The sequence below is a fragment of the Eumetopias jubatus genome, unplaced genomic scaffold (assembly GCF_037043125.1).
Source record: "Eumetopias jubatus isolate StellerSeaLion01/CBP00866 unplaced genomic scaffold, mEumJub1_p1.0 scaffold_1, whole genome shotgun sequence".
Classification (NCBI taxonomy): Eukaryota; Metazoa; Chordata; class Mammalia; order Carnivora; family Otariidae; genus Eumetopias; species Eumetopias jubatus.
The window spans coordinates 214,810,086-214,837,256 of NW_028274807.1; the positions used below are offsets into that span (position 1 = coordinate 214,810,086).

Here is a 27,171-nt window from a genome sequence, read left to right on the forward strand (position 1 = left end):
CAAACATAGGGAGGGGAAACCAGCCCTATTTTCATATGCTCATACGCATTAAGACCTTTGATTTGGGCCTATGATTTTAAGGATACTTGAGGAAATTGGCCTCTTCTTTAAACTTTTATTCACTCATGACCAACAGATTCTTTGATCCTGGCTTGTTATTTTCCAAACACACTTGTGGCACTTCAACCTTCCATTTTATTTGTGGGTATTAGAGGTTTTCATTCAGATCTCTGATTTCAAACACTTGAAAAGTTTCCCCATTAACCCAAGAGTGCCATGGACCTGGGTCTAGGACCGTAATTGCAAACGCACTTGAGGAAGTTCATTAATGATTACTCATCAGCACCAGGATCCTGAATCCAGGCCTGTGGTTTTAAAACAGGTGGGTGAATTCAGACTTGCGTAGATGACATTAGGGGCATCCATGGGGGAAATTCAAGCTCCTCTTCAATTAATCTCAGGTACAGGGGGCTTTTAATCCAAGTTTTTTTATTTCAAACATACTTGATGTATATATATCAATCTCAACATCCTTTACCTTAGCTAATGTGAGAGGTGTCCCAGTCCTAAAATTTCAGTTGGTCTTAAAGAAAGACAAACTTGTCTCTGTTTATGGGCACTGCAGGCTTTGAGACCTGTCATTTCAAACACGCACGAGGAACCCAGACCCGTGTTCATTTACACATAGGCACTGGTTGAAACCAGCAGGGCAACCACCAGCTTCCTGAACTTGCACATTCCTTGTGGCCGCCCCCGAGGCCCCAGGGTCTCGCAGATGACTGCTGTGGGTTATGAATGCCCATTGCCTAGAGAGCATCACTCGGTGTTTTTGCAAACACCCCTCTGGCACATACCTCTCTGGCTCTGTAGTTAAACCTGGCGGTCATTTCTGAAGCACCAGCCAGACATCCACTGGATTTCCCAGTGAGAATGGAGGACTTTTGCAGGGGACATGCAGTGTGTTTGGGCTGGTCTGGGGCTAGACTTGGATTAGGGCGGGGGGAGACGAGCCAGGGAGTCCCCCCCCCCCGCCCCCAGCCCAGCCAGGGTTTCTAGACTAACTCCTCTCTTTTGTCTGCCTCTCTCTGGCCCAGACAGGACAAGAGACAGGTGGAACGGGGCTCTGGGACAGCCCACCCAGCCCAGGCCCAGACCCTCCCTGACTGGCCAGGCTTTCTCCCCTCTCCCCGCAGGGGCCCTGCAGATCGAGAGCAGCGAGGAGACGGACCAAGGCAAATATGAGTGCGTGGCTACCAACAGCGCTGGCGTGCGCTATTCCTCACCCGCCAACCTCTACGTGCGAGGTAGGGAACGCCGTGTCCAGGTCGAAGGCAGGGACCCGTCCTATCTTGTTCCCCCTTCCTCCTTGGGCTCACAGCCTCTGGGCTCCCCTGTTCCCTGCAGACCCGAGCAGGAGGGCCCCCCCCACCCCCCTGCTCACAGCAGGACCTTGGGTGAGGCGGCATCCTTCTCTGGACCTCAGTTTCTTTACCTCTAAGATGGGGGCTGCTTACACCCTCCACCCCCACGCCTGTGACAGACACCCCATGGGCTGCAGGACTTGGTGGGGGAGGCAGGAGGGAACGGGGCAGGGCCAATGGGGTCAGTCTTGGGCCCACAGGGCTGGGGGAGCCTGCAGGCCTCTGCCCCGCCCTGCCCGCCCACCCGCCCACCCGAGTCGGCTTCTGTGGTGTGTCGTGCCGTGCCCCCCACCCTTGCTGTGTGCTTGCTTTGCTTCTCCAGACTCCGTGGCCTCTCGTAGCTCCCTGCTTCACCCACCCCCAGCACCCTCAATCTGAGAGCTGGGGAGGGGTCTTTGAGGCCGCCCCCCGCCGGCCCCTGCACCTTCGGCTGTCCCAGAGCCTGGTGCTCTTTGTCTCCTAGTCGCCCTCAGGAAAGGACGCGTGTTGGCCCAAGCGAGGCCGGGGCCACAGCAGGCACGCAGGCCTGGGGCTTGGCACCCCGTCAGGCCGCGGCAGGCACGGCACGCCAGCGAGGCTTGTCGCTCTCGTCATGCCCGGAAGCCCGGGTCCTTGCCCCAGGGCCCCCCACCCCCACCCCCCAAGGTGGCCCTGGGGAGCGTCTACACAGACTTCCTTCTCGGTCCCTTGATGTCCCCTCAGAGGCGCCGGGGGGCTCCCTTGTCCCCAGAGGCCAGGGTTGGCCCCTCTTACCCTGTGTTGGTTCTCTTCAGTTCTTCCAGAAATTTTAATCTGCCTCCTCCTCTTCCATTTGCTCTCCTCCCTCTCCCGCCTCCCAGTGGCTGTGTCTGATCAGATTCGGGGTAGAAACAGCCTCTGCTGCCAGGAAACAGGGCCCCCTTCAAACCCTAGGGCTGCCCTGATTGGCTCTTATACTTGACTGCACCCACACTTCTCCGGGCCTCAGTTTCCCCCACGCGAGGCACCAAGCCCCTGCTGTTCTCCAGCCGGGAGGCGGGGCAGTTCCTCCCTCCCCCACAGACCCTCCCCGCTTGGTCCCCACCAAGCACAGCCCCACCGGCCCCGAAGCAGCTCCTTGGTTCTGCACCTTGGGTTTGACATCCTGTCTCTGAGGAGGAGGCCGCGTGGAGGGAGGGAAGGGGGACGTGGGTGTGAGGGTGGGCAGGGGGCACACACCGATCCGCTGCCACGGCACCTCTGGTGAGTTATAGCGCGTCCAGGACTCCAGCTGACTGGTCTTCGTCTAATCTGCTTATTTCTCTGCAAACATCTGGGATGGGGGTTTGTAAGTCTGGCAGGGTTCAAGGAGAGAGCGCGGACAGCAGGCATGGGGTGGGGGGGAGGCCTCTAGCAAGGGTGCAACGAGGGAAGGGGACCCCCATGTCCTCAGCCCCCTGGAGTGGGGTCCCCAGCATGAGCCTCTGATCTTTTGGGGGTCCAGCCTCCCAATCTTTGCCTGGGTCTCAGACACTCCAGAAATGAATTAAAAAAAAAAAAAAAGAATCGTGGAAGACGAATGTAATATGTCAAGAAAAGAAAAAAGGTCATTGCTGTTCTTTTTTATTTTTTAATTTTAATTTTTTTTTTTTTGGTTTAAAGAAAAAAAAAAACAACAAACTATTGCAGCTTTTAGCCTTGGGAAGTCCTCTTTTTACTCTCTGTATCTCCCCTATTTTTTCTCTTCTCCCCATGTCATTGTGTTCTGCATCAAACCCCCTTTACATCCCTCAGAGCTTCGAGAAGGTTGGTGTGTTTTTTTCTTTTTTACTTTCTTTACCCACATTTTTACATTCTGAAAGTGACACGCACACACACGACACGCACATGGACATGCACACGCGCACACTCAGACACACACACGGAAAATAAGAGCGAAAGAACTAATAAATAAATAAACGATGGAATACGAATAGTAAGCACAAAGCGAACAAAACAAAACAAAACAAAAAAACCGCCAAGTGAGAGCAAAAACCCAGAAAGACACGAAAATTTCAGCCGCGCCCAGCCCGGCCTAGGGCCGGCCGCACACATGCGATGCTTGCATTGTGGTCGCCTCTATGCATCCGTTGGTAATGTTGTTGCTAAGTTTTTTGCACTCCTCGTCGTCATGGTAACTTGGGCCTGATGCATGCCGGGAGAATGTAAAAATTTCTCTGCATGCCACTCTTGTCGGTTTGGTGAATTCCCAGCGCCTTCTGTTGGAGTGTTTCTCGTCTCCTGTTCTGTTTTTCTCCTTTGGTTTCCTTCGTATTTCTTTCTTTCTTTTATTTAATTATTATTACTAATTATTTTGGTTTGGTTTTGTTTTGGGGGGGAAAAAACCGATCAGTTCGTTTTTTTTTCCCCCCTCTCATCCCCGTTCACCCTGGTCCCCTTCTACCCCAAAGCGTTTCGTCTTTGGTTCTGTCTCTTGTTTCCGTGCTATTTGCTTTCGGTTTCTTGGGCTGAGCTGTTCTGTGGTTGTTCTCCAAACGCATTGTGATTTAAAAGCCAGTGTTCCTGTCCCAGCTACCATCCAGGAGGGCGGTAGGGGTCCCACAGCTGGGATGCTGGGGCAGAAAGTGACCGCCCAGGCTCAAAGGCACAAGGGAGGTGACATAGACAGATGGTGGGGGGTGTGGGGGAGAGCAGCCCCATTTGCCTGGCCTCGCCAGCCAGGCCCCTTTTCCCCAGAGGTGGTGCCTCAGCCCCACAGCGCAGCCATGTTGGAAGGGGGCGTAAGCAGGCATGTTCCTGTCTTTCTGCCTCAGCATGAGACCACCTCCCACTCTCCCAAACGACCCAGAAAACAGGCATTTGAAGTGCAGCTAAACGGGCAACAACCAGCATTTCGAGTTCTTGTTCACTAGAGCAGCAGTCCAAATGGGGGAAGTGGCTACCTTACCTTGGATCAGCCTCCCGAAATGACGCATGCTTGGCACATAGGCAGCGCTCAAGATGGCAGCTGGTGTGATGACTTTGGCATCCTGGCTGGGTACAAATACAAAACTCTCTGTCAGAAAACATAGCATGACCGACTTTGGAAGAAATACGCAGGCAGTTTAGCCCGCCCTACAGTGCTATGCCTCCGCCTCCCAGGCGATGTTGGCTGTTCCCTCCACCCCCTCACCTGCTCTGGGCCCAGTCACAGGTATCTTGTCCAGCAACACAGCATGGTCACTTTCTGAGTACCTAAGCATCAGAACTGTGGAATTCTGGAGAAAACCCAGGGGAACTTTGGACATAGCCTCTCCCCCCTCTCTCTCTGCCTCCCCAGCTCTCCCACTGCCTGCCTCTCTCCCTCTCCCTCTCTCTCTCTCTCTCTCTCTCTCCCGCCCTCCCTCCCTCCCTGTCTCCCTCTCTCCCTCTCTCTGTCTCTGTCTCTCTCTGTCTCCGCCCTCCCCCCCACCAAAGTGTCTCTCTCACTCCTGCAAACCTTCAGAGATTCAGAGATGCACGCTGCCATCTTCTTCTCCCTCCCTGAAGGAAGTCAAGCCCTTGAGAATACTACTCCAACCCCAAATAAAAAAATTCATTTAGGTTTCTAGCCCCTGGACCCTCGGCTGACTATCCAACATAGGTGGGAGTTGAGAGAAGAGGCCAGCTTGTTGGGGCCACCGTTTTTACCCTCTTTTCCCTCAACTTCCTTCCCTAATTTCCCAGTTATTGGGAAGTCCGGGGCCAAGTTGGCAAGAGGACTTTAGATGCAGTAAGAGGAGATTGCTTTCTCCTGTCTCCTTTTTAGCCCAGGGTGAGAGCTGCCAGGCCGACCTGCAGAGGAGCTCCAAAAAGTAGAGGAGAGGTTCTCCCAGCCCCTCCACCAAAGCTGGGTCCCAGTGAATTAGAGCTGAGAAGTGGCTCAAGGTCTTGGACTCCGGCCCACCTGGATTCAAACCCTGCCACTGCCCCTCTCTGGCTGTGTGACCTTGGGCTAGTCACCTGATCCCTTGGGGTCCCATTTCCTCATCTGCACAAGAAGGGTCATCCCTGCTCAAGCTCACAGGGGAGTTGGGAGGATTCCATTGAGCTAATTACTGCTCAAGTGCCCTGTGTTAGTGCCCGGCGTAGAAGAGATCACCTAGTGGGATTGTTGTAGAGGGGAAGGAAAGAGTTCAAGCGAACACTTCCCTTCTTTGGGGACCTCATCTGGCCCATTATGTACTTCGCAGATCCACCGTTGGAAAAAGATGGCTGTGGCAAACTGCTTTGAAAAGAACTGTAGGGCAGAAGTGAACTCATGTGCTCAGATCTCGTTTTTCGCTGGTGCTTTTTCTGAACCCATCCCATGATTTCATTTTCTCCTGGTTCCGACCCAATTCCTGTGAGATCAGTGGCCGCCCTAGAGCCACATCTTTCATCTTTCCTCCTGTCACTTTGCCAGGGAGTTTGGTGGCCACGGAGTCCAAACAGGCAAAAAAACCACAAAAAAACAAAAAACAACGGGCCCAGCTTGGGCGCTGAGCTACCTTGCAGAACAGCCCCAGTCCACCAGAAGAGGGGACCACCTGGCACGTTCCACCCTGAAAGCTACAAGCGTTTACATTGTTGCTAGGGCAGGCTGCCAGGAGTCCCTACCCCCAGCTGGACTCCTTTAATTCCCCATCACCAGCTTCTGCTGCCCCTGGGAGGTTCAGGGGGCGGGATATTCAGACGGGGCCCTTCTCCTCTTGAAACGGATCTCTCTGAGATGCAAAGGGCCAACGTCCAAACTGAGCCCACTTTTTAATACATCTGGCATTCCCAGTCCCAGAACTCCCCTGGGGAAGATGCAGCTCCGGCTTTTGACAAGGTGGGAAGGTGATCAGATTACATTCTCCCTGGCTGTTAATTTTCTTGTTTGTCTCTTTAACATTGTAAGGCTTTCCGGTCTCGCTTTGGTGGCTAAAGGTGGCACCTTCACCACTTGACATTTGACATAGCGTCATCAACCCATGGTGCGCGGGACCCAGTTAAATGGTGCACCACCCGCCTGATGGTGTGAGGGCTTGCGGGGAGAACTTGGAGTGAGCTGGAGGCATGGGGAAGAGCGGTCCACCTTCCAGGGACTCAGGATACCTTTAGGATTTGGGAGGAGGTCAGATGGGGCTGGGATACTTCAGTGACAGGTCTCGAATCTTGAGCTCAGGAACAGGACTCGATGCCCGATGCCAGTGGTGGGTCTATATTGCCCCGATTTCTGGGTGCTCCCCAGAACTCTCTGTGTCTTGTCCCCAGGCTTTTGCAGATCAAACCATGGCGTGGGATTTTTATGGGACAGATGGTTTTTTAAAATTAAAACCTCTGGCACCAAGCCATGTCAAATTGGTGGGTCTGACTTCTAGGTGTTTTCCTTACTTCCACCCCCAGCCCCAAACAGGATTAGATACAAATATTGGGCCTGGAATCCGCCCCCCCAACCTCCTGTATCTCCAGAAAGATTTGCACTGGGGTGTGTTGGTGAGCCCCCCCAGTTCCTGTTGATCACGCCTGGCCGTGCCTCTCCCTGCCCTGCCCCCAAGGCCCCTGACATGACCCTGACAGGACCCAGCCCTTCTCATCCCACCCTCATCCCAAGGGGAGAGGGGGCTCCAGGGTGGGGCGGCAGGGAGGGGGCGTTCTGCAGGAACACTGAGCTCTAGAACCTCTCGCCTGCTGCCTGCCTCACACCCTTTGCATTGCTGTTTCCTCTGTTCTGGGGCGGGGCGGGGGGGAAGTGAGGGGAATATTAGATTACACCTTGTCATTTGGAAAGCCCCACATCTCTGGCGGCCACAGCGGGGGGGGGGGTGGCAAGGAAGTCATTCGATTGGCAAGATGTCATCCCATTTTCTGCTAGAACCAAAAAAAAAAAAAAGTGGGGCAAGAGAGAGGGTACCAAAAAAGGCAAATAAAATCAGTATCGATAGTGCAGCAGAACATCCAGCTAAAAATGCTAACAACTTGCCAAGGCCGCTGGTCAGCCGGTGGGCCGGGCTTCAGCCAGGTCCCTCCAGGCCATGCACGCTATCTTGATGGCAGAGGGAGCTGTTGGTGGGAGGGAGGAGGCAGGATGGTAGAAAGGGGTCAGGAACAGGAAGATGCCCAAGGCAGGCCACGGGGCAGTACCACCCCTCCCTGGGCCACTGGCTGGGGTTCAACAGAGGGGCTGAGAACCAGGCCTTGGAATCAGGCTCGGACCCCCCCCCCTTCCCTGGACAGGTGTAATCTAAGCTTCAATGGGCCCGTGGGGGCTGCAGAACTTCTTGGCATCTCTCCCCCCCCCTCCCCTCCCCACCCGCATCCTCATTTTGGAGTCTGGAGGAGCACCCAGCAGCTCCTCTTACCCCAAAATGCCAGGCAGAGCTCCCCCCTCCCTCCCTTGGAGCTGTGGCTTGCCGAATCGTTGAGATGTCTGACACTGTCGAGTTCCCTACCTAGTGCTTCAACCAGATCACCTCACTTTTGAGTTTTCCCTCAACCTTCCCCACCCTTTCTCCCCTGAACCCCTCCCCCTTTTGGTTTTTGAGTTTCTGCCTCTTCCTGCCTGGGGGAGGGGTCGTCTCCCGGTTGCTTTGACGGTTTTTGAGTTGTTTTTCCATGTGAATCGGGGTTTGAAGCGACCCACCCCCCCCCAACCCGCCACCCCCCACCGCCCACCCTCCTGACCCCCTCACCCATGCGGGTCCTCCCCGCTGGGACCCCCGGCTACTCGGTGACGAGAAGAGCTGGAAACGAGAGCCAGCTGGAGCGTGCTGAGGACCAAGGCTGGTGTGGTCCCCTTATAACCTGCCTGGACCCTCCATTCAGGTCGGTAATTGGGGGCGGGGGTCCCGCGGGGCCACTCCGTCCTGTGGGCTCTGTGCCCACCTTACTTTCTAACCCGCACCTCAAGCTTGCAGCCAGGGGTGGAAAGATGTCGTGGGTGGGTGTCAGCACCAAACTGGGCAGAACACAGCGTCAGCCACCCGCCCTTGCTGGCTGGGAGGTTGCCCGGAGGCCTAATGAGACTCCGCAGGGGGTTCTGAGCCACCTAGTGCTGATGGGCATGATCCTCCCCAAACTTGTGGCAAACCAGCCCTCTTCCTACAGCACACCCTTAGAAGCAGATGAAGCGAATGAGAAAGCAGGTAGGCAAAGTTTCTCAGCTGTCGGCGTTTACAGCATATTGGCAGATCCATTTAACTGATGGCTGCTGGCCATGTTCAGGATTGTGAGCACTAAAATTACTGTTGTTGATAAATGCCCTTCCACATTTAACTGACTTATAATTAACAATCCTATACTGCAGGCTTTTTACATATTCAAGATAGATGCTTGTCCCTGCCTCTGAAAAAAGTTGGAGGTATCTTCCAGATCTCCCCAAGGAGAATTATTTTAAGTTCAGATGTGAATGGGCTCTCTGGGGCGAGATGTTGAGCCTTATTACACAGGGATAAATTTGGCTCATATTTAACCTTTCAGTCCTAAAGCTAGCACTTATTCCCTTTGATATTCCAATAATCCCTTTCTGTATAGGCATCTTCCTAATGGCTTCTGGACATTTGTTATAATGACTGCTGGATAGCATTCAACTGGTGGTCACTGATTATTATTCAGTTGATAGGTATATATAGGTGATGGGGTACTTTGGCCCTCTTTGTTGTCCCCAGAAGGTAAAGACACATGAGTTTGAAAGAGCCAGGTGCCAAGAGGAGACACTTGGCTGTAATTCTTGCTACTTGCCGTGGTGAGAGAAGACTCGCTTTACCCGAGAGGCAGGGACCAGGCAGTCCTGGCTTTGAGCTCTGGCCCCACCACTTCCTTGGTGTCTTCCAGCTAGCCCTATCACATCTCTGAGCCTCCGCTGCCTCATCCACAAAATGGGCAGTACAGATATTTGCCGCACCAAGTTGGAAGAGATAAAGGGACATGGGGATTCTCCTGAAATTCTGTTTCCTTTTTAACTAATTCATCCCAAACTCCCTTAAGGTAGAGAATCTAGCTGATCTTCCCCCACCCCCCAACCCTGGGAGGCCAGAAGGAAACTTCACTGGCCCCATGCCCAGGCTGAGTACCTTCTGTGTGCTGGGTACTGCCTCAGTCAACCTAATGGCCTTCTGAACATGTCCCCAAATATCCCCATTTCACAGAAGAAGAAATCGAGGCACCTGAGGGACCTTCCCAAGGCCCACGGGTCTTATTCCACCACATCATCGCTCCCGCCTCTGCCTAGAGAGGTTCTCTGTGAGACTCCGAGCTCGTGAGGAATTGCCTTGCTGTGTGCTCAGTGTGTCTGAGACAAGGGCTGTTCATCCCGCCCTCAGCCAGGGGCAGGGTGTCCCCGAGAAGCGGGGCTGGGCTGGTTTGCCCCGAAGGTGGTTCTGTGAGGATCTCACCTCCGTGGCCACCTCGAACCCGCAGCCCGGGTTCTCGAGTGCCGGGTGGGGAGGCCAGACCCTGTGTTCTGCCGCGGGCGGGGGGGGGCACCTCCCTGGGGAAGTCACAGCCCTCCCCCTTTTCAGACCCCGATTTTCAGCCCCACACATTCCATGTCTTTTTGTTTTGTTTTGTTTTTGTTTTTGTTTCCTTTTTGCTTTTGGGTGTTTTGTTTCGGAGGGGATTTTTGTTTGGTTGTGGTTTTTTGGGGATTTTTCCTTTTTTTAATTTTTTTCCGCTTTGTTTTTTCATTTGTTCCTCCTGGTTTGGTTTTGGACGTCGATGCCGTTTTCTGTCTTTGATTAATTAGCTCCCCCACGCTCATCCCCCATCATGTTCTGTTTCCATGACAACGCAGCGTCGGGCATCCCACTTGTGCCTCGCTGTGGATGCCGGCGGCTGGCCTGGACCGCGTCCGCTGGCTGGCCGGACCCCATTCCCCCCCGACTCCCCCCCACCCTCCACCCAGCCCTGTCAGAAAGCCGCCCCCCACCCCAGCGCCCTGCCCCGCCCCCACCCCCAGTCTGTCTGCATGGCCCCCCGTCTCCCCTCGCCCGCACCCCCACTGCTCCCCTCCAGTGATACCTTTCACTTCCTCCATCCCGTCTCCAACGTGACACTGGACTTTTCGTGGGGCTTCCTTTTCTGAAGGGCTGCCGCTTCTTTGCCCTGCCCTGCCCCCCCACCCCCATGGAGCTGCCCCCCTCCTCTTTGCCTCTGGCCATCTGGATTCAGGGAGCAGGGGTCGGGATTTCCAGTTTAGAAGCCAGGCTGGAAGAGCGGGGTTCCCAGGCTTGCTTCCCTTTCTCCCCTGGAGCCCCCTCCTCTGTAAGGCAAGCCAGACCCCCGACAGCCACCCCCCCACCACCAGTAGCGTGTGGAATCAAAGGCAGGTCGGGGTGCCAAAAGTCATTTTGTGGCCCTCTTGAGCCTTGTTGAGTCTCCAGTCTGTCATCTCCGTAGTTCGAGACAAGACTCCTTGACCCATCCAAAACTGGGGACCCACGAGGCCCCAGGGTTTTAGCCAGGGATACCCTCTTTCTGGCTCAAAGGATCTACTAGGTCATCCCAGGTCCCGCCCGCTGCAGTGAAACATCTCCTGTGGGGCAGCCACGCCTTTTGGAAGTTCAGGTGCCATTAGCGTCCGCCCCCCCGCCCCCGAAACCTGTCCGCCTTCCGAAAATGGAGCCCCCGAAACGCATCCTGCTGCCTTCACGGTCTGCGAGATTGGGACAGAAGGCTGCACCCGCTTCCCCGCTGAGAAACGCACAGAACATGTCCCTGTTTTCTCAACGTTCAAGCTCATTCCCTTGTTTTATTATTATTATTATTATTATTAATTAATATCCTATTTATGATTCTGCCAGGGCTGTGATGTGACAATGTGATGTGTCACATTGGGTCACATCCGCTAGAATTAATATGCAGCATTGAAGTGGGCCCCCTCCTCCCTCCTCCTCTGTCTTTGCCCCCCTCTCTCTGGGCCTGTCTTCCTGTTCTCTCTCCCACAGCTCCTCTCTCTTCTGTGGCACCCACGAGCGTGCACTGAAGGCCCCTGAAACCCAGGCCTCTTCCCTTGCATTACCTCTCTCTCTCGGTCCCGCCTTCTCCCTCTCTCTCTCTCTCTCTCTTTCTCTCTTTCTCTCAACCAACCTATTTTGCATGCTGTTTGTGACTCTGAGAGCTGCATCTATCAATGGAAACTTGTCAGATCCGACAGAAGCTTTTAGAAGGGTTTCTCAACCCAAAAACCACAAAAATTTCATTAGAGTTTCTCATCTTTTCCTCGAGGGCCCCCCGGGAAGTGGGCAGGGCCCCTGAGTCTCCGGAAGGGACGGGGGGTCGGGGGCCGAGGTCCTGGTCCCCTCTGCCTCCTGGGGCCGGCGGATTCCGTGACCTCCCCGCTCCCCGTCCCGACTTCCCCAGAGCCACGCCCCCCACACACCTGCACCCAGAATCTTCTGAAGCTCCCCACTTGGGAGAGCGGGCGGAGGGGCTGCTCCCTGAAGCCACGTCTGTCAGCAAAGATGAGAAACAGCTGATAAATTTTTGTGTTTGTAACTGTGCTGTGACCAGCCACTCTGGTCTCTTGAAACCCTGTTGCTACGAAATAATGCTTCATGTCTCTTTTTATTATATATCGATATATCTCTCTCTATATTGTTTGTGAAGTACCTTACTTTGAAGTTTTGATTTCTTTGTGTTGGAATTTGATTTTTTAATTTTTTTTTTTTTTGGTTTTCTTTTCATTTGGAAGAAAAAAAATTTTCAGCTGGGGGGAAGAAAACAGCCCTGTTTATATTTAAATTGTTTTCCACTTTTTTTTTCTGTTTTTCTTTCTTTCCTTCCTTTCTTTCTTTCTTTCTTCCTGCTTTTCTTTCTTTTTCCCCTCTGCATCCCGTCTCCCCACCCCGCACCCCGCACCCCTCCCCCCACCCGCCGCCGCCCACCCCCAGTCCGCCGTGTGGCTCCACGATTCTCCATCTTGCCCATGAGCCACGAGATCATGCCAGGTGGCAACGTGAACATCACCTGCGTGGCCGTGGGCTCGCCCATGCCCTACGTCAAGTGGATGCAGGGGGCCGAAGACCTGACGCCTGAAGACGACATGCCTGTGGGTCGGAACGTGCTGGAGCTCACAGACGTCAAGGACTCCGCCAACTACACGTGCGTGGCCATGTCCAGCCTGGGCGTCATCGAGGCCGTGGCCCAGATCACAGTGAAATGTAAGCGGGGCCCATGGGGCCCAGGAAGGCAGGTCATCTCTTGACACCCCTCTCCTGGGGGCGCAGGTTGAGGGGTACAGGTGGAAAAGCTCCGAGTTTCCATTCTGGCTTTGGTCATTCATGGCTGCAAAGGGGACAGTTGTTTTGTGAACGGGGATTATTGGTTACATGTTATTCTGGGCCCAGCCCTTTGGGGTGAGGCATGGTCTCGTTCTGCCAAGCTTAGAGTCCAGCGTGGGAAACACCCGCATAGCCAGGCAGCTGTGATACAGCCTGATTGGGATTGTGACGGGGGTCCCGTGGCACTGTTCAGACCCCCAGAGTAAAGGTCGCACATCCGAGGAAAGTTAGGTCAGAGAAAGATTAAAAGTTGAACAGGAGGGCGCCTGGGTGGCTCAGTCGGTTAAGCGACTGCCTTCGGCTCAGGTCATGATCCTGGAGTCCCGGGACCGAGTCCCATATCGGGCTCCCTGCTCAGCGGGGAGTCTGCTTCTCCCTCTGACCCTCTTCCCTCTCGTGCTCTCTATCTCTCATTCTCTCTCTCTCTCAAATAAGTAAAAATAAAATCTTTAAAAAAAAAAAAAAAAAGTTGAACAGGAATGAGCCAGAGAAGATGGAGAACACTTCTAAGGGAAGGAAATGGACTGTCCAGACTCAGAGAGATGGGGCCAGGATGGAGGACTATAGATTCTCCTGACGTCTCAGGTTTGTGGTGAGATTCAGAGGAAGGTGCCCCCAAATATTTTTCTAGCTTTAGAACAGGGGCCTGCAAACTATAACCTGCAGGCTGGATCTGGCCCTCCTCTAGTTTTTCTAAATAAAGTTTTATTGGCACATAGATGAGCCACACCCATTCCCCCATGTCTTGTGTGTGGCAGCTTTTGGGCTGCAGGGGCAGAGCTGAGTAGTCTCAACGAAGACTCTCTGACCTACAAAGCTGAAAATAGTTACTGTGGGGCCCTTTTCAAGCAGTTTGCCAAGCCCTGCCCTCGGGCCATAAAAAGTGTCAGCTCCAGCTGGTTGGTTGGTCGTTTTGCAGAGGGATCGAACTTCTCCTGGGGCCTCTGTGGCGTAAGAACTTGGGACGAGTGGGAAAGTCACGATTATCCAAGTGCTAGGGACAGCTGTGAACAAGACTCTGGTCCCTGCTAAGCACTGGGCAAGGGCGCCTCTAGCCAGGGTAGTGTGTGGGAAGCTTTAAGGAATGAGAAGGAGCTGGCCATGTGGCCCTCTGGAGATGGAGCATTTCAGGTACAGGGAACAGCAGGTGTTACATGGGAACACACAGTGTGGCTGAGCAGAGTGGACCACAGAGAGAGAGACAGACCTCTCAGATTCTCAAGGGTAAATATTTTTCTTAAGGAGTGTTTTTTTTTTTTTTTTTAAGTCACCCGTTTTCAGCTTTACGGGCCGTCTAGTCTCTGCGACACCGCCCCCCCCCCCCCCCCAGCTCTGCCAGAAGCAGCCATCTGCAATACGCAGGCACTGCTGTGTTCCAATAAAACTTTGTTTACAAAAACAGGTGCTGGTCCTCAGGCCATAGTTTGCCGCACCCTGCTATAGATGATGGCACGGGGGTCATTAGGCCTGTGGTCACTGCCAAGGAAGTCGAGGCTCAGCGAGGGCAGTGGTCGTGTAGCTGAAAGTCACAGAGCCTCCGGGGTCTGCAGCCAGTGTGCCTGACATGTGACCCTCCCTCCCACCCACAGCTCTCCCCAAAGCCCCGGGGACTCCCGTGGTGACAGAGAACACAGCCACCAGCATCACCATCACATGGGACTCCGGCAACCCAGACCCTGTGTCCTACTATGTCATCGAATATAAATCCAAGAGCCAGGATGGGCCCTACCAGATCAAAGAGGACATCACCACGACGCGTTATAGCATCGGTGGCCTGAGCCCCAACTCGGAGTATGAGATCTGGGTGTCCGCTGTCAACTCCATCGGCCAGGGGCCCCCCAGTGAGTCAGTGGTCACCCGCACGGGCGAACAGGCCCCAGCTAGCGCACCCCGGAACGTGCAGGCCCGCATGCTGAGCGCCACTACCATGATCATCCAGTGGGAGGAGCCCGTGGAGCCCAACGGCCTCATCCGGGGCTACCGGATCTACTACACCATGGAGCCCGAGCACCCCGTGGGCAACTGGCAGAAGCACAACGTGGATGACAGCCTGCTGACCACCGTGGGCAGCCTGCTGGAGGATGAGACGTATACCGTGCGCGTGCTGGCCTTCACCTCCGTGGGCGACGGGCCCCTCTCGGACCCCATCCAGGTCAAGACGCAGCAGGGAGGTGAGCTGCCCGTGGGCGGTGCGGCTTCTGTGGGACAGCAGGATTCGGGTTTCGTGGAAACAGGAGGAGGCGGCGGGGCCGGGGGGGTGGGGGGCAGTCATGTATCTCGTAGCACGCAGCTAGCTGATCTTGCCTGGAAGCCACAAAATGGTTTGTTCATCCTGCATGGTGCTTTAAAATATTTTCGTGCTAGCATTTCAAACGCAGGAAGTTGTCCCAGAAAACCCACGTTTCTGTCTTCTCTTGGGAAATTCGATTTGGCAAGCCCACGGGGCTATGACTGGACATCCAGACAGATCCCGGCAGCTGTGTCTGAGTTTGAGAAGCCCTGCTCTCCGTTCTCATCGGAGAGATTGATGCCACCTCCTTTGAAATTATAAAGGGAAAGCGCTTCTGCCCAAAGGCAGCGGGCTGGCCTCCTGCCGGCTCAGGTCGAGGGGCAGAGTGGGGGTGGGGCATTTAGGTGTGTGGGGCCCCAGCTCTCCGGGTTTCCCGTCCTTTCCCGTCGGCCTCAGGCTTCAGAACCTCAAAGCCAAGAAGACTCAGCAGCTGCCCACACGAAAGGGCAGGGTCAGAACTGTGCTGCTAGAGAGCACACACAGGATGGGGAACTGGTGTTTTGAGACGTAACCCCCACAGTCTCTCTGCCATTTAATTTGGAGGAAGCAGAGAGGGTGGGGGGATTGAGGTGGGCCCCCTGACAACAAGGGGTGGCAAGGGGCCCCCCCGGGAAAAGAAGAGAAATGAGAACAGTGGAGAACATTCCAGGAGCGTCGGGGAACAGGCAGCCTTACCCCCAGGGCAGCGCTGAGCTTCATGGGGCTCTTCTTTGGGAGAATGGGGACGCCTGGTGGGTTGGGCACCCCATGTGGAGTGGACCCCTCCCCGGCCACCCCCATTTCTCCTCCTCTCCCCCTCCCCCACAGTGCCTGGCCAGCCCATGAACTTCAGGGCCGAGGCCAAGTCCGAGACAAGCATCGGGCTCTCGTGGAGCCCCCCGCGGCAGGAGAGCATCATCAAGTACGAGCTCCTGTTCCGGGAGGGCGACCACGGCAGAGAGGTACGGGGTCGGGGGGCGCCGGACAGGGTGGGGGGGGGTCCGCGGGACGGGGGGGGGGGGGCAGCGGGAGGGGGCGGGGCGGCGCGCCCTCAGGTCTCACTGACTTGGTGCCCGGATGTCTCTCTTCCCCCTGCTCTTGGCCACCGGTGGATTGCGCATCTCTCCATCTCTCCCGTGTCTCTGTCTCTGTGTCTCCGTTTGTCTCTTCTGCCCTTTTTGTGTCTTTTTCACAATCTCCGTGTCTCTGTCTCTCTGTCTCCCTGGCTCGCTCTCTGTCTCTGCCTCTCTGTCTCCACCGACCCCCCCCGCCCCGCCCCCAGGTGGGGAGGACCTTCGACCCGGCCACGGCATTTGTGGTGGACGACCTCAAGCCCAACACGGAGTACGCCTTCCGCCTGGCGGCCCGCTCTCCGCAGGGCCTGGGCGCTTTCACCCCGGTGGTGCGGCAGCGCACACTGCAGTCCAGTAGGTGTCTCGCGGAGCCCACTCTTCCCTGCGGGGGGGGCCCCAGCGCACACTGACCCTGGCCGCACCGCCGCAGCGGGGGTGGGGGGGGCGCCTGGCCTCGGACGTGCCCCCCTGAGCTGCGCTGGGGGTTCCCGCAGGCCCTGCTTCCCCCCGGCTTCCCTGGGCCTGGAGCCCTGGGCGGGGGGGGCCCGAGGTTCGCCCCCTAGGTCGGGGACACGTGTCCACTGCACCTTCTCTCTCCTCCCCCTGCTCCCCGTCCTGTTCCTGAGGCTCATGGAACAGCCACACTGTGCCTGATCCTAGGCATGGGGCGGTGGGGGGGGGGGGCGGCTATGTGAGGCTGTCCCAGATCACACCCCATCATTCCCAGAGAGCACAGCGCACAGAGACCAACCACTTCCCCAGATGGCCCTGCCCCCCCAGACAAGGTCCCCCATTGCCAGGGGCAGGAGCAGACGGGGAGGCGGGTGCAGGCCCCAGGATAGGCTCTTGAATCCCTGGAGCTCTTTTCCGGGCCTGCCCTGCCTCCCTGTCACAGGCAAGTCACCTTTTGGCCAGAACACTGCACCCGGCAGCTGGCTCTAGGCCACGCTGTGGCCCCTACCACTGCCCTCCTTGCCTGCTCTGAGCTCAGGGCCTAGGCAGGCCCCTGATCCTGCTGTCTCCCTGCCTCCCCTCCTCTCTCTGCCCCTCTTCTGCGCTCACCCTGGCCCGGCATGGCTTCCACCACCGTGGCCCCCTTTCCCTCCCTTCCCCCTTCTCAGTCAGTCACAGTGCACCACCCCAGGCCTTGTTCCGGAAGCAGCCTCGGTGTTCAGACCTTCAAGTCCCCCCCCTCCCCCCGGTGTGTGCACACAGGGGGTCACCGGTCAGTGGCAAGTGATGGCAGCTTGGGCCTGGGTGTCTGAGCCGCTGGGATCAGGGGCCTCGGAGACGCAGCACCCCTGCCACCCCCAGCCCCCTTCCCTCCTCCCTACTCCCTTGCGCCGAGCCGAGCGCTCTGCAGCTCCCAGGCGTCTGGGCGTGTTTGTGCGTGAGGCGATCAGTGAGGGTGTCCTGTGGCTTGGGCGGCCACGTGAGAGAGACTGGCACAGGTGCCGCGAAGGTGAGTACGCGCTGGTCTCAAGCAGGTTCACAAAAACGGCCCACCCTGCGTGCTCCCCAGCCTGTGCTCCAGGAGCTCTGGGCTGCAGAGTCCAGAGCCCAAATTGAGCAGCCCCCCCAACTTTCTACTCCACGGTCAAGAGCCACGACTGCCCAGAAATGGGGAATCTGGAACTACCTGCCCACCACGCCTGTCCGTGGGTCCGTCACACCTTCCTCCCATCCCCCAAGATGTCACGCAGGTTGGGCCGGATTGTGAAGGAGGCGGCCTCCATGGTCGTCAAGAAAGCGGCTTTGGCCCAGCCACTCGAACCTCCGGGGCGGCCCAGGACAGGGAGTGGGGGAGAAGGGACTCCCCACTTCTCGCGCCAAGACGGGTGGGGCCCGAGAGAACTGGCAGCAAGACTCAGGGCCAGGCATATCCCCCTGGGGACTGCAGGCTTCTTAGGCTGAACTCAAGGGTAGGTGGAGGCCAGACCACTCAGCCGTGGGTCTCCCCACACCGTCTCACCTTCCCGCCTCGTCGGCACCAGTCTGGATCTGCGGCGTGCCCACACTGGGGGCCGGAGCAGGGCTTGGGCCCGCTTGCATCCAGAGACCCACCCAGAGCTCGGTCTGGCCTTATAGCTCAGCACTCGGCCACTCCCTCCCTCGTAAGAAAGTCTTATAAGTTAGCAGTTGAAGAGTGGAAGGTAGGTAACCAGACTGGGAGTTTTCTGGAAGGCGTCTTTCTTTCTTTTATTATGGTTTTTCTCATCATCATCACCATCACCGTTGTTTCTTATTTTATTATGGTTTTGATTTTATTTTTCCTCCCTCTTTCTCAGCGAATCCATTCCTTCCGGCACATTCTTTGGTTGGTTTTCCCCCTCCTGCCTGATTCCCCCAGGCACTTTTGGTTGGGGTGGCTGGTCAAGAAATGGGCGGAGAGGGCCCCAAGTGTCTGGTATCAGGAGAGGGGACGCCGGCATTTCGCTTTAGTGAGGCCAGAGGGTCATTCTATTTGAAATAAGCCATTGGAGAGGCCTCTGAGGTATCTGGTAGTCTGGTGTCTTTCAGGAGAGCAGCCTCTTTTTCTTCTCTGGGTGGCCCCGGCATGGGGTATGCACGAGACAAGTACTGTCTAAACACGTGCTCAGTGAACAAATGGGGCTACCAGCATGGTAAGGGTTCTCTGTGCCCTGACATGAAGCAAAGCCAATGGTCTCTCTGGGCCTCCCTGCAGGCAAGGCAAATTCTGGAGCCATGGGCCGTCGAAGTAATGTGGCTCCAGCCATCCTCAGCTGGCCTGAGGTTGAGGTCTGAGTCCCCATTCTCAACTCAGGACAGCCCCTGGACAACAGTTGAGTCTGGGTTCAAATCCTGGCTCTTGCCACATGCCCTTGGCAAGGCAACTTTGCTGTTTCCGGCCTCAGTTTCTTCATCTGTAAAGTGTGAGGTGATATGCAAAAGGCACCCAGGGTAGGTGGGGTCTGGCACCCAGTAGGTACATAACCGATGATCATAGAAAACCAGGCAGCTGGGCTTTCAAACTGATTTCCCACGTGTAACATGGAATGAGGCTGGAGGGGTGATAATTCTGGCCATTTATGCGTCTTGAGAATTAAATGATGTGTCATCGGGGGACACATTTTGAGCATAAAGGGCTTAGGGTATGGGGTGTGCAGAAGATGCGATGCAGAGACTCTGAGGTTTATTACCAGGAATGGCCTTAATACAGCCTCATAGTAGGTACTGAGCAGATGAGGACGTAATGTTATTCCCATAAAGCCCTTAACACACACCGTAGGTGCTTAATACGTGCGAACTATCATTGTTATTTAACAAAGCCCTTAGCACGCTGCCTGGCACACAACAGGTGTGTCCTAAATGCTCTTTTAAATCTAAGCACGGATTGGCATGGTGCGAGGCACATAATTGGCACCCATGAATGAAAGCCATTAGTCGTTTATAACAAGTATTCCCTGGTGCCCCATGCACAGTAGGTGCCCCAAACACGGGGACGATGAGTATTGTTCTGTGAAGCCCTTGACAGAATGGCTGGCATACAGTAAGTGCTCAATAAGTGGCGCTTTCTTGAAGGAGGTTGGCCTGGCTCTGTGCACATAGTAGGTGCTCAGATAAGAGCCATTGTCCATCTGACAGGTCCTAGTGTGGTTTCGAGTATACAGGTTTTGCTCAAAACGTGACCTTGTTATCTGCAAAGCCTTTGGCACTGGGTGTGCAAACAGTAGGTGCTCAAGAAGTGAAACCTGTTACCATTTATATAGAAGGCCCTTAGCACAGACCTTGGTACACAGTAGGTACATAAGAAGCGAGGGCTATTAATGTTCTACAAGGCCCTTAGCACAGTGCCTAACACATAGTAGGTGTTTAGTAGGTAGGGACGGTTGCTGTTTTTTCAGTAAGGCCTCTAGCACAGGGCCTGGTACGTAGTAGGTCCTCATTACGTGGGGACTGTTACTGTTATCTGATAAAGTGCCTGGCATGGAGTAGGTTCCGTGTAAACGGCAACTGCTGTTTTTATCTTTGGAGGGCTATTGATGCCCAGCCCATGGTAGGCGCTCAATAAATAAGAGTTGGCCACCATCCACGATGGCCTTAGTGTGGTGCCAGAGGAACTATGATCTGTAAAAACCTTGGCACACAGTAGGTGCTAATCGGGGCTGTACCATCTGTAAAGTCCTGAGCCTGGGACCAGCCCAGGAGGTGCCCGGCTAACAGGCACTTGTATTATTACCATACAGAGCCCTTGGCATGCTAATTGGCAAACGGGAGGTGCTCAAGACATGGGCATTATTTTGTCTTCCAAGTGAGGCTGAGAGGGTGGTCCTAAGTTGAAGTAAGCCATGGGGTGGCCTCCGGGGCCCCTCAAAGAACAGGTGTTCAGTACATAGATGCTTTTACCGTTAACTTGTGCAACTCTTACACTGTGTCTAGCACACAGCAGGTGCCCAATAAATGGGACGTCTACTGCTTTTACCCTGGCAGTGCCACTCCCCTGGCACACAGTAGGTGTTCAGCCAATAAATGCATTTACTGTTATCCTATAAAAAACTCAGCGCTATGCCTAGCACACAGTAGGTGCCTGATAAATGGGGCTTTCATTGCAATTTCCTGGCATGGTGCCTGACACACAGTAGGTGCCTGATGGAGCTTTCGCTCTTCCTCTGGCACAGGGCCTGGCATACAGTAGGTGTTCAATAAATAAGTCCAATTACTGGTCTTCAGTGACGCCCTTGGCGTGGTGCCTGGCACATAGTAGGGGTTCGATAAAGAGATGCTTTTACTGGTACTCTGTGATGCCCCAGCACCGTGCCTAGCGCATGATAGGTGCCTTATGAACGGGGATGTTACCGCTATTCTGCAGGGCCTCCTACGTGCCCAGCAGGTGCAGCCCCAGGCGCTGAGCGCAATGTTCTTGGCCAGCCCTCCCGGCCCCACCCCCACCCGTCCATCTCACCTTTGGTTGACACCCACTTCTTTTGGGTTCGACTTTCTCTTTGGTTTGGTTCTGTTTTGTTTGTTATCATCTTCTGTTTTATTTTCTCTTTCCCATCTTTTGTTTCCCCGTCCCCTCCCCTGCCCATCCCGCCTCCCCTCCCCGCCCCCACGTTCTCCCCCCTCCAATAGAACCGTCAGCCCCCCCTCAAGACGTTAAATGTGTCAGCACGCGCTCCACGGCCATTTTGGTAAGTTGGCGCCCACCGCCGCCGGAAACGCACAACGGGGCCCTGGTGAGCTATAGCGTCCGCTACCGACCGCTGGGCTCGGAGGATCCACAACCCAAGGAGGTGAACGGCATCCCCCCGACCACCACTCAGATCCTGCTGGAGGCGCTGGACAAGTGGACCGAGTACCGCATCACGACTGTCGCTCACACAGAGGTGGGACCAGGGCCCGAGAGCTCGCCCGTGGTCATCCGCACCGACGAGGACGGTAAGCACCGGCCCCGGCCGGGGACCCCGCAGGCCCCAGCCCACCCCGCGCCTCAGCACCTTCTGGCTCTGCAAAACAGGGCTGGCTGGTGGTCAAAAGGTAGAAGCCACAGTCTTGAGGGCGAGACATGAAGCAAGCAGCCTTCCCATGGAATCCTGGGCTCCTTGATCCTGGAATGCTCCATCCTAGACCTTCTGGGCAGTGTTTTCTCCCGAGCCTTGTGCCTGGGAACTTAAGCTGGCAGCCCTGTATATGTTTTGGTCCAATGGTGGAAGGAATGGAAACAGTGTGGGAAACGGCCAGCAGCACTTGCAACAAACGTAGGGTCCTTGACCCCCAGAAACCTAGGTTTTAGACTCTGGGGATAAGCCGGGATCTGCAGCGTCCTTGGTCCGAGCCATCCTATCTGGCAAGTAGGTGGGCTGCAGCGCGCTGGTGAGGTTTAACAACCAGCTTCTGGGGCACAGAGCCCGATTTGTAGCAATGGCCAGTTTCTGCGGTGTCAGCCTCCCCACTGTTGGCTGACTTTCCAGCTAGAAAGTTTTGAGCTGCAAAGTGAGGTGAGGCTCTGGTCTGGAGTCAGTTGGTAGAAGCTGGGGCGTGGGGAGAAATGAAGGCGAGCAGCTTCTCCAACAAAACTGCGATTCCTTGGCCTTGGGAACCCGGCTTGCTTTCCGAGCCATGGCCTTGAAAGGTCCGGTCAGCGGCCCCACATTGGGCCGGAAGAGTGGGGAAGAGATGGAGCAGTTGTTCATGCCAGACTGTGCGGTGTGGCTGGGTAGGAAGAGCTGTGATCCGTGGGGCTGGCCGCATACTGGGATGCATGGGAGCATGCGGCTGGACTGCCTGGGTTCAGACCCGGACTTTGCTTCTTACTAACCGTGCGATCGAGGGCCCGACTCTCGGGCCTGTTTCCCCATCCATAAGATGGGAATAAGAGCCCCTGCCTAGAAGGGATGCTGTTAGGATGGAGGCAGGTGGGTAATGACCGTGGAGCAGGGCGTGCAGGGCCCACTCGTGTCATGTGGCCCTGGGCAGGTGGCTTAGGCTCTCGGGGGCTTCAGTTGACCATCTGTAAATGGGGCACACAATCGGGCCCCCTCCCCCCTGGGCTTGTGGGAGCCATGAAGGAGGCATGCCCTCCCGGCTGGTGGTGAGCGCCCAGACCACCAAGTTAACCGGCAGCCACTTGGCACCCTGGCATCGGGCAGCGCTGCTGCCCGGGGGCAGGGCCAGGCGTCCCAGTAACGGCCCTGCCCGCCCCTCCCCTGCCCCCGCCAGTGCCCAGCGCGCCGCCGCGGAAGGTGGAGGCGGAGGCGCTCAACGCCACGGCCATCCGCGTGCTGTGGCGCTCGCCCGCGCCCGGCCGGCAACACGGCCAGATCCGCGGCTACCAGGTCCACTACGTACGCATGGAGGGCGCCGAGGCCCGCGGGCCACCGCGCATCAAGGACATCATGCTGGCCGATGCCCAGGTGGGCGGGGTTCCGGGGCGGGGCCTGGGTGGGCGGGGCTCCGGGTGGGCGGGGCGGCACCCAGACCCTGCGCTCCTGCCTTCTCCCTGCTTCTCTCTCTCTCTGGCCACCTGCTCACCTACTCCTCTCTCCCCTGCCGCCTCTTCCCACGCTCAGTGGGAGATGGACGACACAGCCGAATATGTAAGTAGCACCCCTGCCCGGCCATTGCAGTGTTCTCCCACGGGCCGTGCAGTGATGTGACACCCCCCCCACCCCACCCCCGCACGTCTCTTGTAAGAGGATCTTCTCCCCTGGGCCCCAGATGCCTACTGGTTACTTGAGCTTGTAGCCTCAGTTTTCAATCAGGCAAATGGACATAGGAGCCCTGCTGGGGCCCTGGACCCGGAGGATATACTTTAGCCCTCTTAACTTGGATGGGCCCTCGACCCACCCGGCTCACACGGTGCTCCTCCTGCCCAGCCGTCAGCCTTGCCCTGGCCACGATTTTCACCGCCACACCTTTGCTCAAGATTTTTCTGCAGCTCCAGCCCATCCCTGCACCCCACAACCTCCCCTGTTGGACCCAGGCCTGGCAGATCCAAACTAAGCCACTTTCCAGACCAGACCCTTTTATCACCTGTCTCAGCCTTCTCTGACCTCGAAGTTTCTCTCTCTGGCCAAAGCAGCCATTTCATTGTGGCCCTTGAGTGGTGAGAGGGTCAGTGGGCCCTGGGGTAGGTGGGGAAGGAGGCCTGCAGGACTGTTTCCATCACTCCCACCCCCCCACCCCAGCTTTCTCGGGAGGCCCTGAACCAGTCGGCATGGCTGTGTGGCACTTTGGGCAAATTGCTGCCTCTCCCTGGGCTGTCTTCCTGCCCTAACACAGAGGGGCGGTTCTTCTGAGATCCCCAAGTCTGATGTTTTTTTTTTTTTATTGTTGTTGTTGTTGTTTTTAAAGATTTTTATTTATTTTTTGACAGAGAGAGACAGCGAGAGAGGGCACACAAGCAGGGGGAGTGGGAGAGGGAGAAGCAGGCTTCCCCACTGAGCAAGGAGCCTGATGTGGGGCTCGATCCCAGGACCCTGGGATCATGACCTGAGCCGAAGGCAGACACTAAACAGCTGAGCCACCCAGATGCCCCCCCAAGTCTGATGTTAAACTGACACCAGCCCCACTCACCCACTCACATAGGTTTTGCCTTTTCCCTACCCCTGGCTGGAGGGGTGAGTTCCCACCAAGGGCTCCAGCTCAGCCCTTCCCACCCACCAAGACCCTGGGAGGGACTGAACGTGAGGCTCAGGGGCAGGAGACCCTCTCTTCGTGCCTCCCTGTTCCCCTCCTCATGCTCCTGACCTGGGCCCACCCTCCCAGCCCCCAGGCATGCTGGACCGTGTTTGTGGGTGTGCATGCGTGGGGACCTGGGCACACATGCGACTGTGAGGGCAGATGCCGAAACGTGTGCAAGCTTGGGTGGCTTGGACATTTGTGGGACAAGCCGTAATTTCCTGAGGACAGACCTGAGCCCACCCTCCTGGGGGGTCAGGACAGCTAATTGGAACAAGACACAAATACACTTGGCCCTTGGACGGCACGGGTTTGAACTGCGGAGGTCCACTTACCTGCCCATTTACTTTTGAGAAACGCAGTACGGTGTTGTAAATGTACTTTCTCTTCCTCGTGACCACCTCTTTGTTTTCTTTAGCTGCTTTACCATAAGAATACGGAATCTAACACGTGTAACGTGCAAACTATGTATTTGTCAATTATGTTATTGGTAAGACTTGTGGTCAACAGGAGGCTAATAGTAGTTGAGTTTTTGGGGACGTCTGAAGTTCTATGCAGATTTTCAACTGCATGGGGGTCGGCGCCCCTGGCCCCCACGTTGTCCAAGGTCAACTGTAGTGTCCAGTGATGGCTCGGGCTGGGGCGGCGTCTAGACGGTGGTGTAAAGGTTTACCGATGAGCTCTCTGGGCTGGGGGGTGGGCAGTCCTGATCTGTAGCTTTCCCCCCCTTTCTGGGATGGAAATTCTCCCACCGTGTCAATTTCGAGTGCCCTGTGGGATGTGCAGTAGCTCATCACCCTGTAGCTTTCTGCCTCAGACACTAGACAGAATCACTTCCAGAGCATCGATCACAGGGAAATGTAGTAAGACAATTATCAGAGGGTGGGTTTTGAGTTTTTATTACCTTTGTTCTCCCTTATCAGTATGTTTATATAATTTACTTTCTGATAATGGCTGTGTTTAATACTGACTTGCAAAATTCCTGGGAATTTAATGTTGGCTCTCTGGCCTGGTAGAGGGAATCTCCAGCACACCAGCAGGTGTAGTGGAGGCAGAGGGCACAGCCCATGCAAAGGCCCTGGGGTGGGAGTGTGCCTGGAATATTGGAGCAGTGAGGAGGCCCGGTGGCTGGAGGAGAATGAGCGAGCGAGGGGGAGAGCAGGAGGAGGTAGGGGCAGGTAGTGAACCACTTGGGCTTCTACCCCAGGGAGGTGGGAGCCCTGGAGGGCTGTGGGCAGAGCAGGGTGGGACCTGACTGGGGTGCTCATGGCGCCCTGTGGTGGCCTCTGCGGGGAGGACGGACTGGGAGCAAGGGCGGGTGCCAGGGGATGGGAGGCGGAGGGGACAGCGCTGGTCCAGGTGGAAGGTGATGGAGTGTGAGGCTTCGTGTGCCCGTCTTCGCATGGACGTGCGGTGTGTTGGGGTCTGTGCATGAGCTCGGATGCACGCCTCTGCCTGCAGACCAGGCCCCACGTCCACCTTGCTTGACCCCAGCCCTGGGAGGGGGTTGGGCAGGGCCGGTCGGAACCCCGGTTGCATCGCTGACCCCCATCCCTCCCTGCAGGAGATGGTCATCACAAACCTGCAGCCTGAGACCGCCTACTCCATCACGGTAGCCGCCTACACCATGAAAGGTGATGGTGCTCGCAGCAAACCCAAGGTGGTCGTGACCAAGGGAGCAGGTAGGAGATCCTCCCCCCGTCCCTGTCTCACCCCCCCGCCCCACCATGGCCCTTTGCCCCCAGAGCATGCCACGGAGCTCTTGAGCTCATGCAGGGAGAGAGTGCTGGGGCAGCGGGGCCAGTGAGATCAGAGGCTTGGGGGCCACTCAGGAGGCCAGCCAGTCCCACCACCTCCTCCTCACCGGCTTCCCTGCCTGCTTAGCTCCAGCCGGATGGAAACCATGACCAGGCCTCCGTCCCGTCCCGGCTTCGCCCGGGCTGTTCCTTCTGCCCGGATACCCTTCCTCACCCTGCCCCCTGCCCACAGTCTAGGTCCAGTGCTCCCTCCTGGGCAGCCCTGGCACCCCCCTTCCCCCATCACAGCTCTGATCACCCGGGGTGGGTTGTTTGGAGGTGGTGTGCCCATCGCCCCCACTGCACCATGAAGCCTCTTCTCCGAGCAGCCCTGCCTCAGTTTCCCTTTCTGGCCCCACCAGGCCCCTACCATTAGTCCCAGGGGACTGGTTTTTACCTCAGCCAACGTTGAGGAGGGGGTAAAGCAGCCGTGAAAACGTAAGGGGAGGGTGCTGTGGACAGATGGCACAGCCCAGGCAAAGGTGTTTCAGGAGTGATAGGCCCCGAGCCCTCCACCTCACATCCTGCACCCACCCCTTCCCCAGGGACCCCCCCCTCAGCCCACAGAGCCCGACATTCCAGGCCAGCTGGACACAGCCCCTCCCCGTGCTGCTGCCGGTCTGTGCCCATGCTGTTCCCTCCGTCTGCCCAGTCTCTGTATCCTTCGGTGTCCAGCACCCACGTTTCCTCCTCCAAGAAGCCTCCCCGATCTTTCCCTCTTCTCCCGGGGACATTGCACTACAGCCGTGCTTGCCAAGCAGACCCTCTGCATATGCTGTGACTGCTCAGAGCACGGTTTCTGAAAGGTCCTGATAAGTCCTGCAAGAGGAGAAGACTGGTTTTATTTGTAGGGCTTCTCTCCTGCAGGACTTAACCGGGGCTTTGGCACATTGATTACTACCCAGACCGTGAGAACCATGGGGCAAGGGCAGGGTTTTGAAACATTCCTGTGTCCCATGGGTATTAATCATGTGCCAGCAGGAGGCAAGGGGCAAATCAGTGAGATAAGAGATGAGTGACATGAATGAGAAGAAGAGGTAAACCTATGAGGGCCTGCTTTGGCATCTGAAAACATTTTCCTTTATCGGGTTCTCTGAGTCCCCAGCCTCCTCACTCTGCCTTCCACTCACCCAGCATAGTGCCACCTCGGGGCCTTTGCACAGGCTGTTCCTTGCCTGGAACACCATTTCCCTCAGGTCTCCCTGCCTCCCTCGCTTCCTTCAAGTCTTTGCTTTGGAGCTCAGCGTCCCT

General features: G+C 56.3%; 1 protein-coding gene across 1 annotated transcript in view; it reads left to right on the plus strand.

Annotated features, from left to right (window-relative positions):
* Nucleotides 1-27,171, plus strand: part of PTPRS (protein tyrosine phosphatase receptor type S) — a 68,474-nt gene that overhangs the window by 24,520 nt on the left and 16,783 nt on the right. Inside the window, exons 6-13 of the mRNA XM_028126232.2 lie at nucleotides 1,194-1,304; nucleotides 12,251-12,520; nucleotides 14,230-14,811; nucleotides 15,738-15,871; nucleotides 16,192-16,336; nucleotides 21,077-21,382; nucleotides 22,664-22,857; nucleotides 25,689-25,806. Coding sequence (XP_027982033.1) covers nucleotides 1,194-1,304; nucleotides 12,251-12,520; nucleotides 14,230-14,811; nucleotides 15,738-15,871; nucleotides 16,192-16,336; nucleotides 21,077-21,382; nucleotides 22,664-22,857; nucleotides 25,689-25,806 — 1,860 coding nt within the window. The remainder of the gene's footprint in view (nucleotides 1-1,193; nucleotides 1,305-12,250; nucleotides 12,521-14,229; nucleotides 14,812-15,737; nucleotides 15,872-16,191; nucleotides 16,337-21,076; nucleotides 21,383-22,663; nucleotides 22,858-25,688; nucleotides 25,807-27,171) is intronic.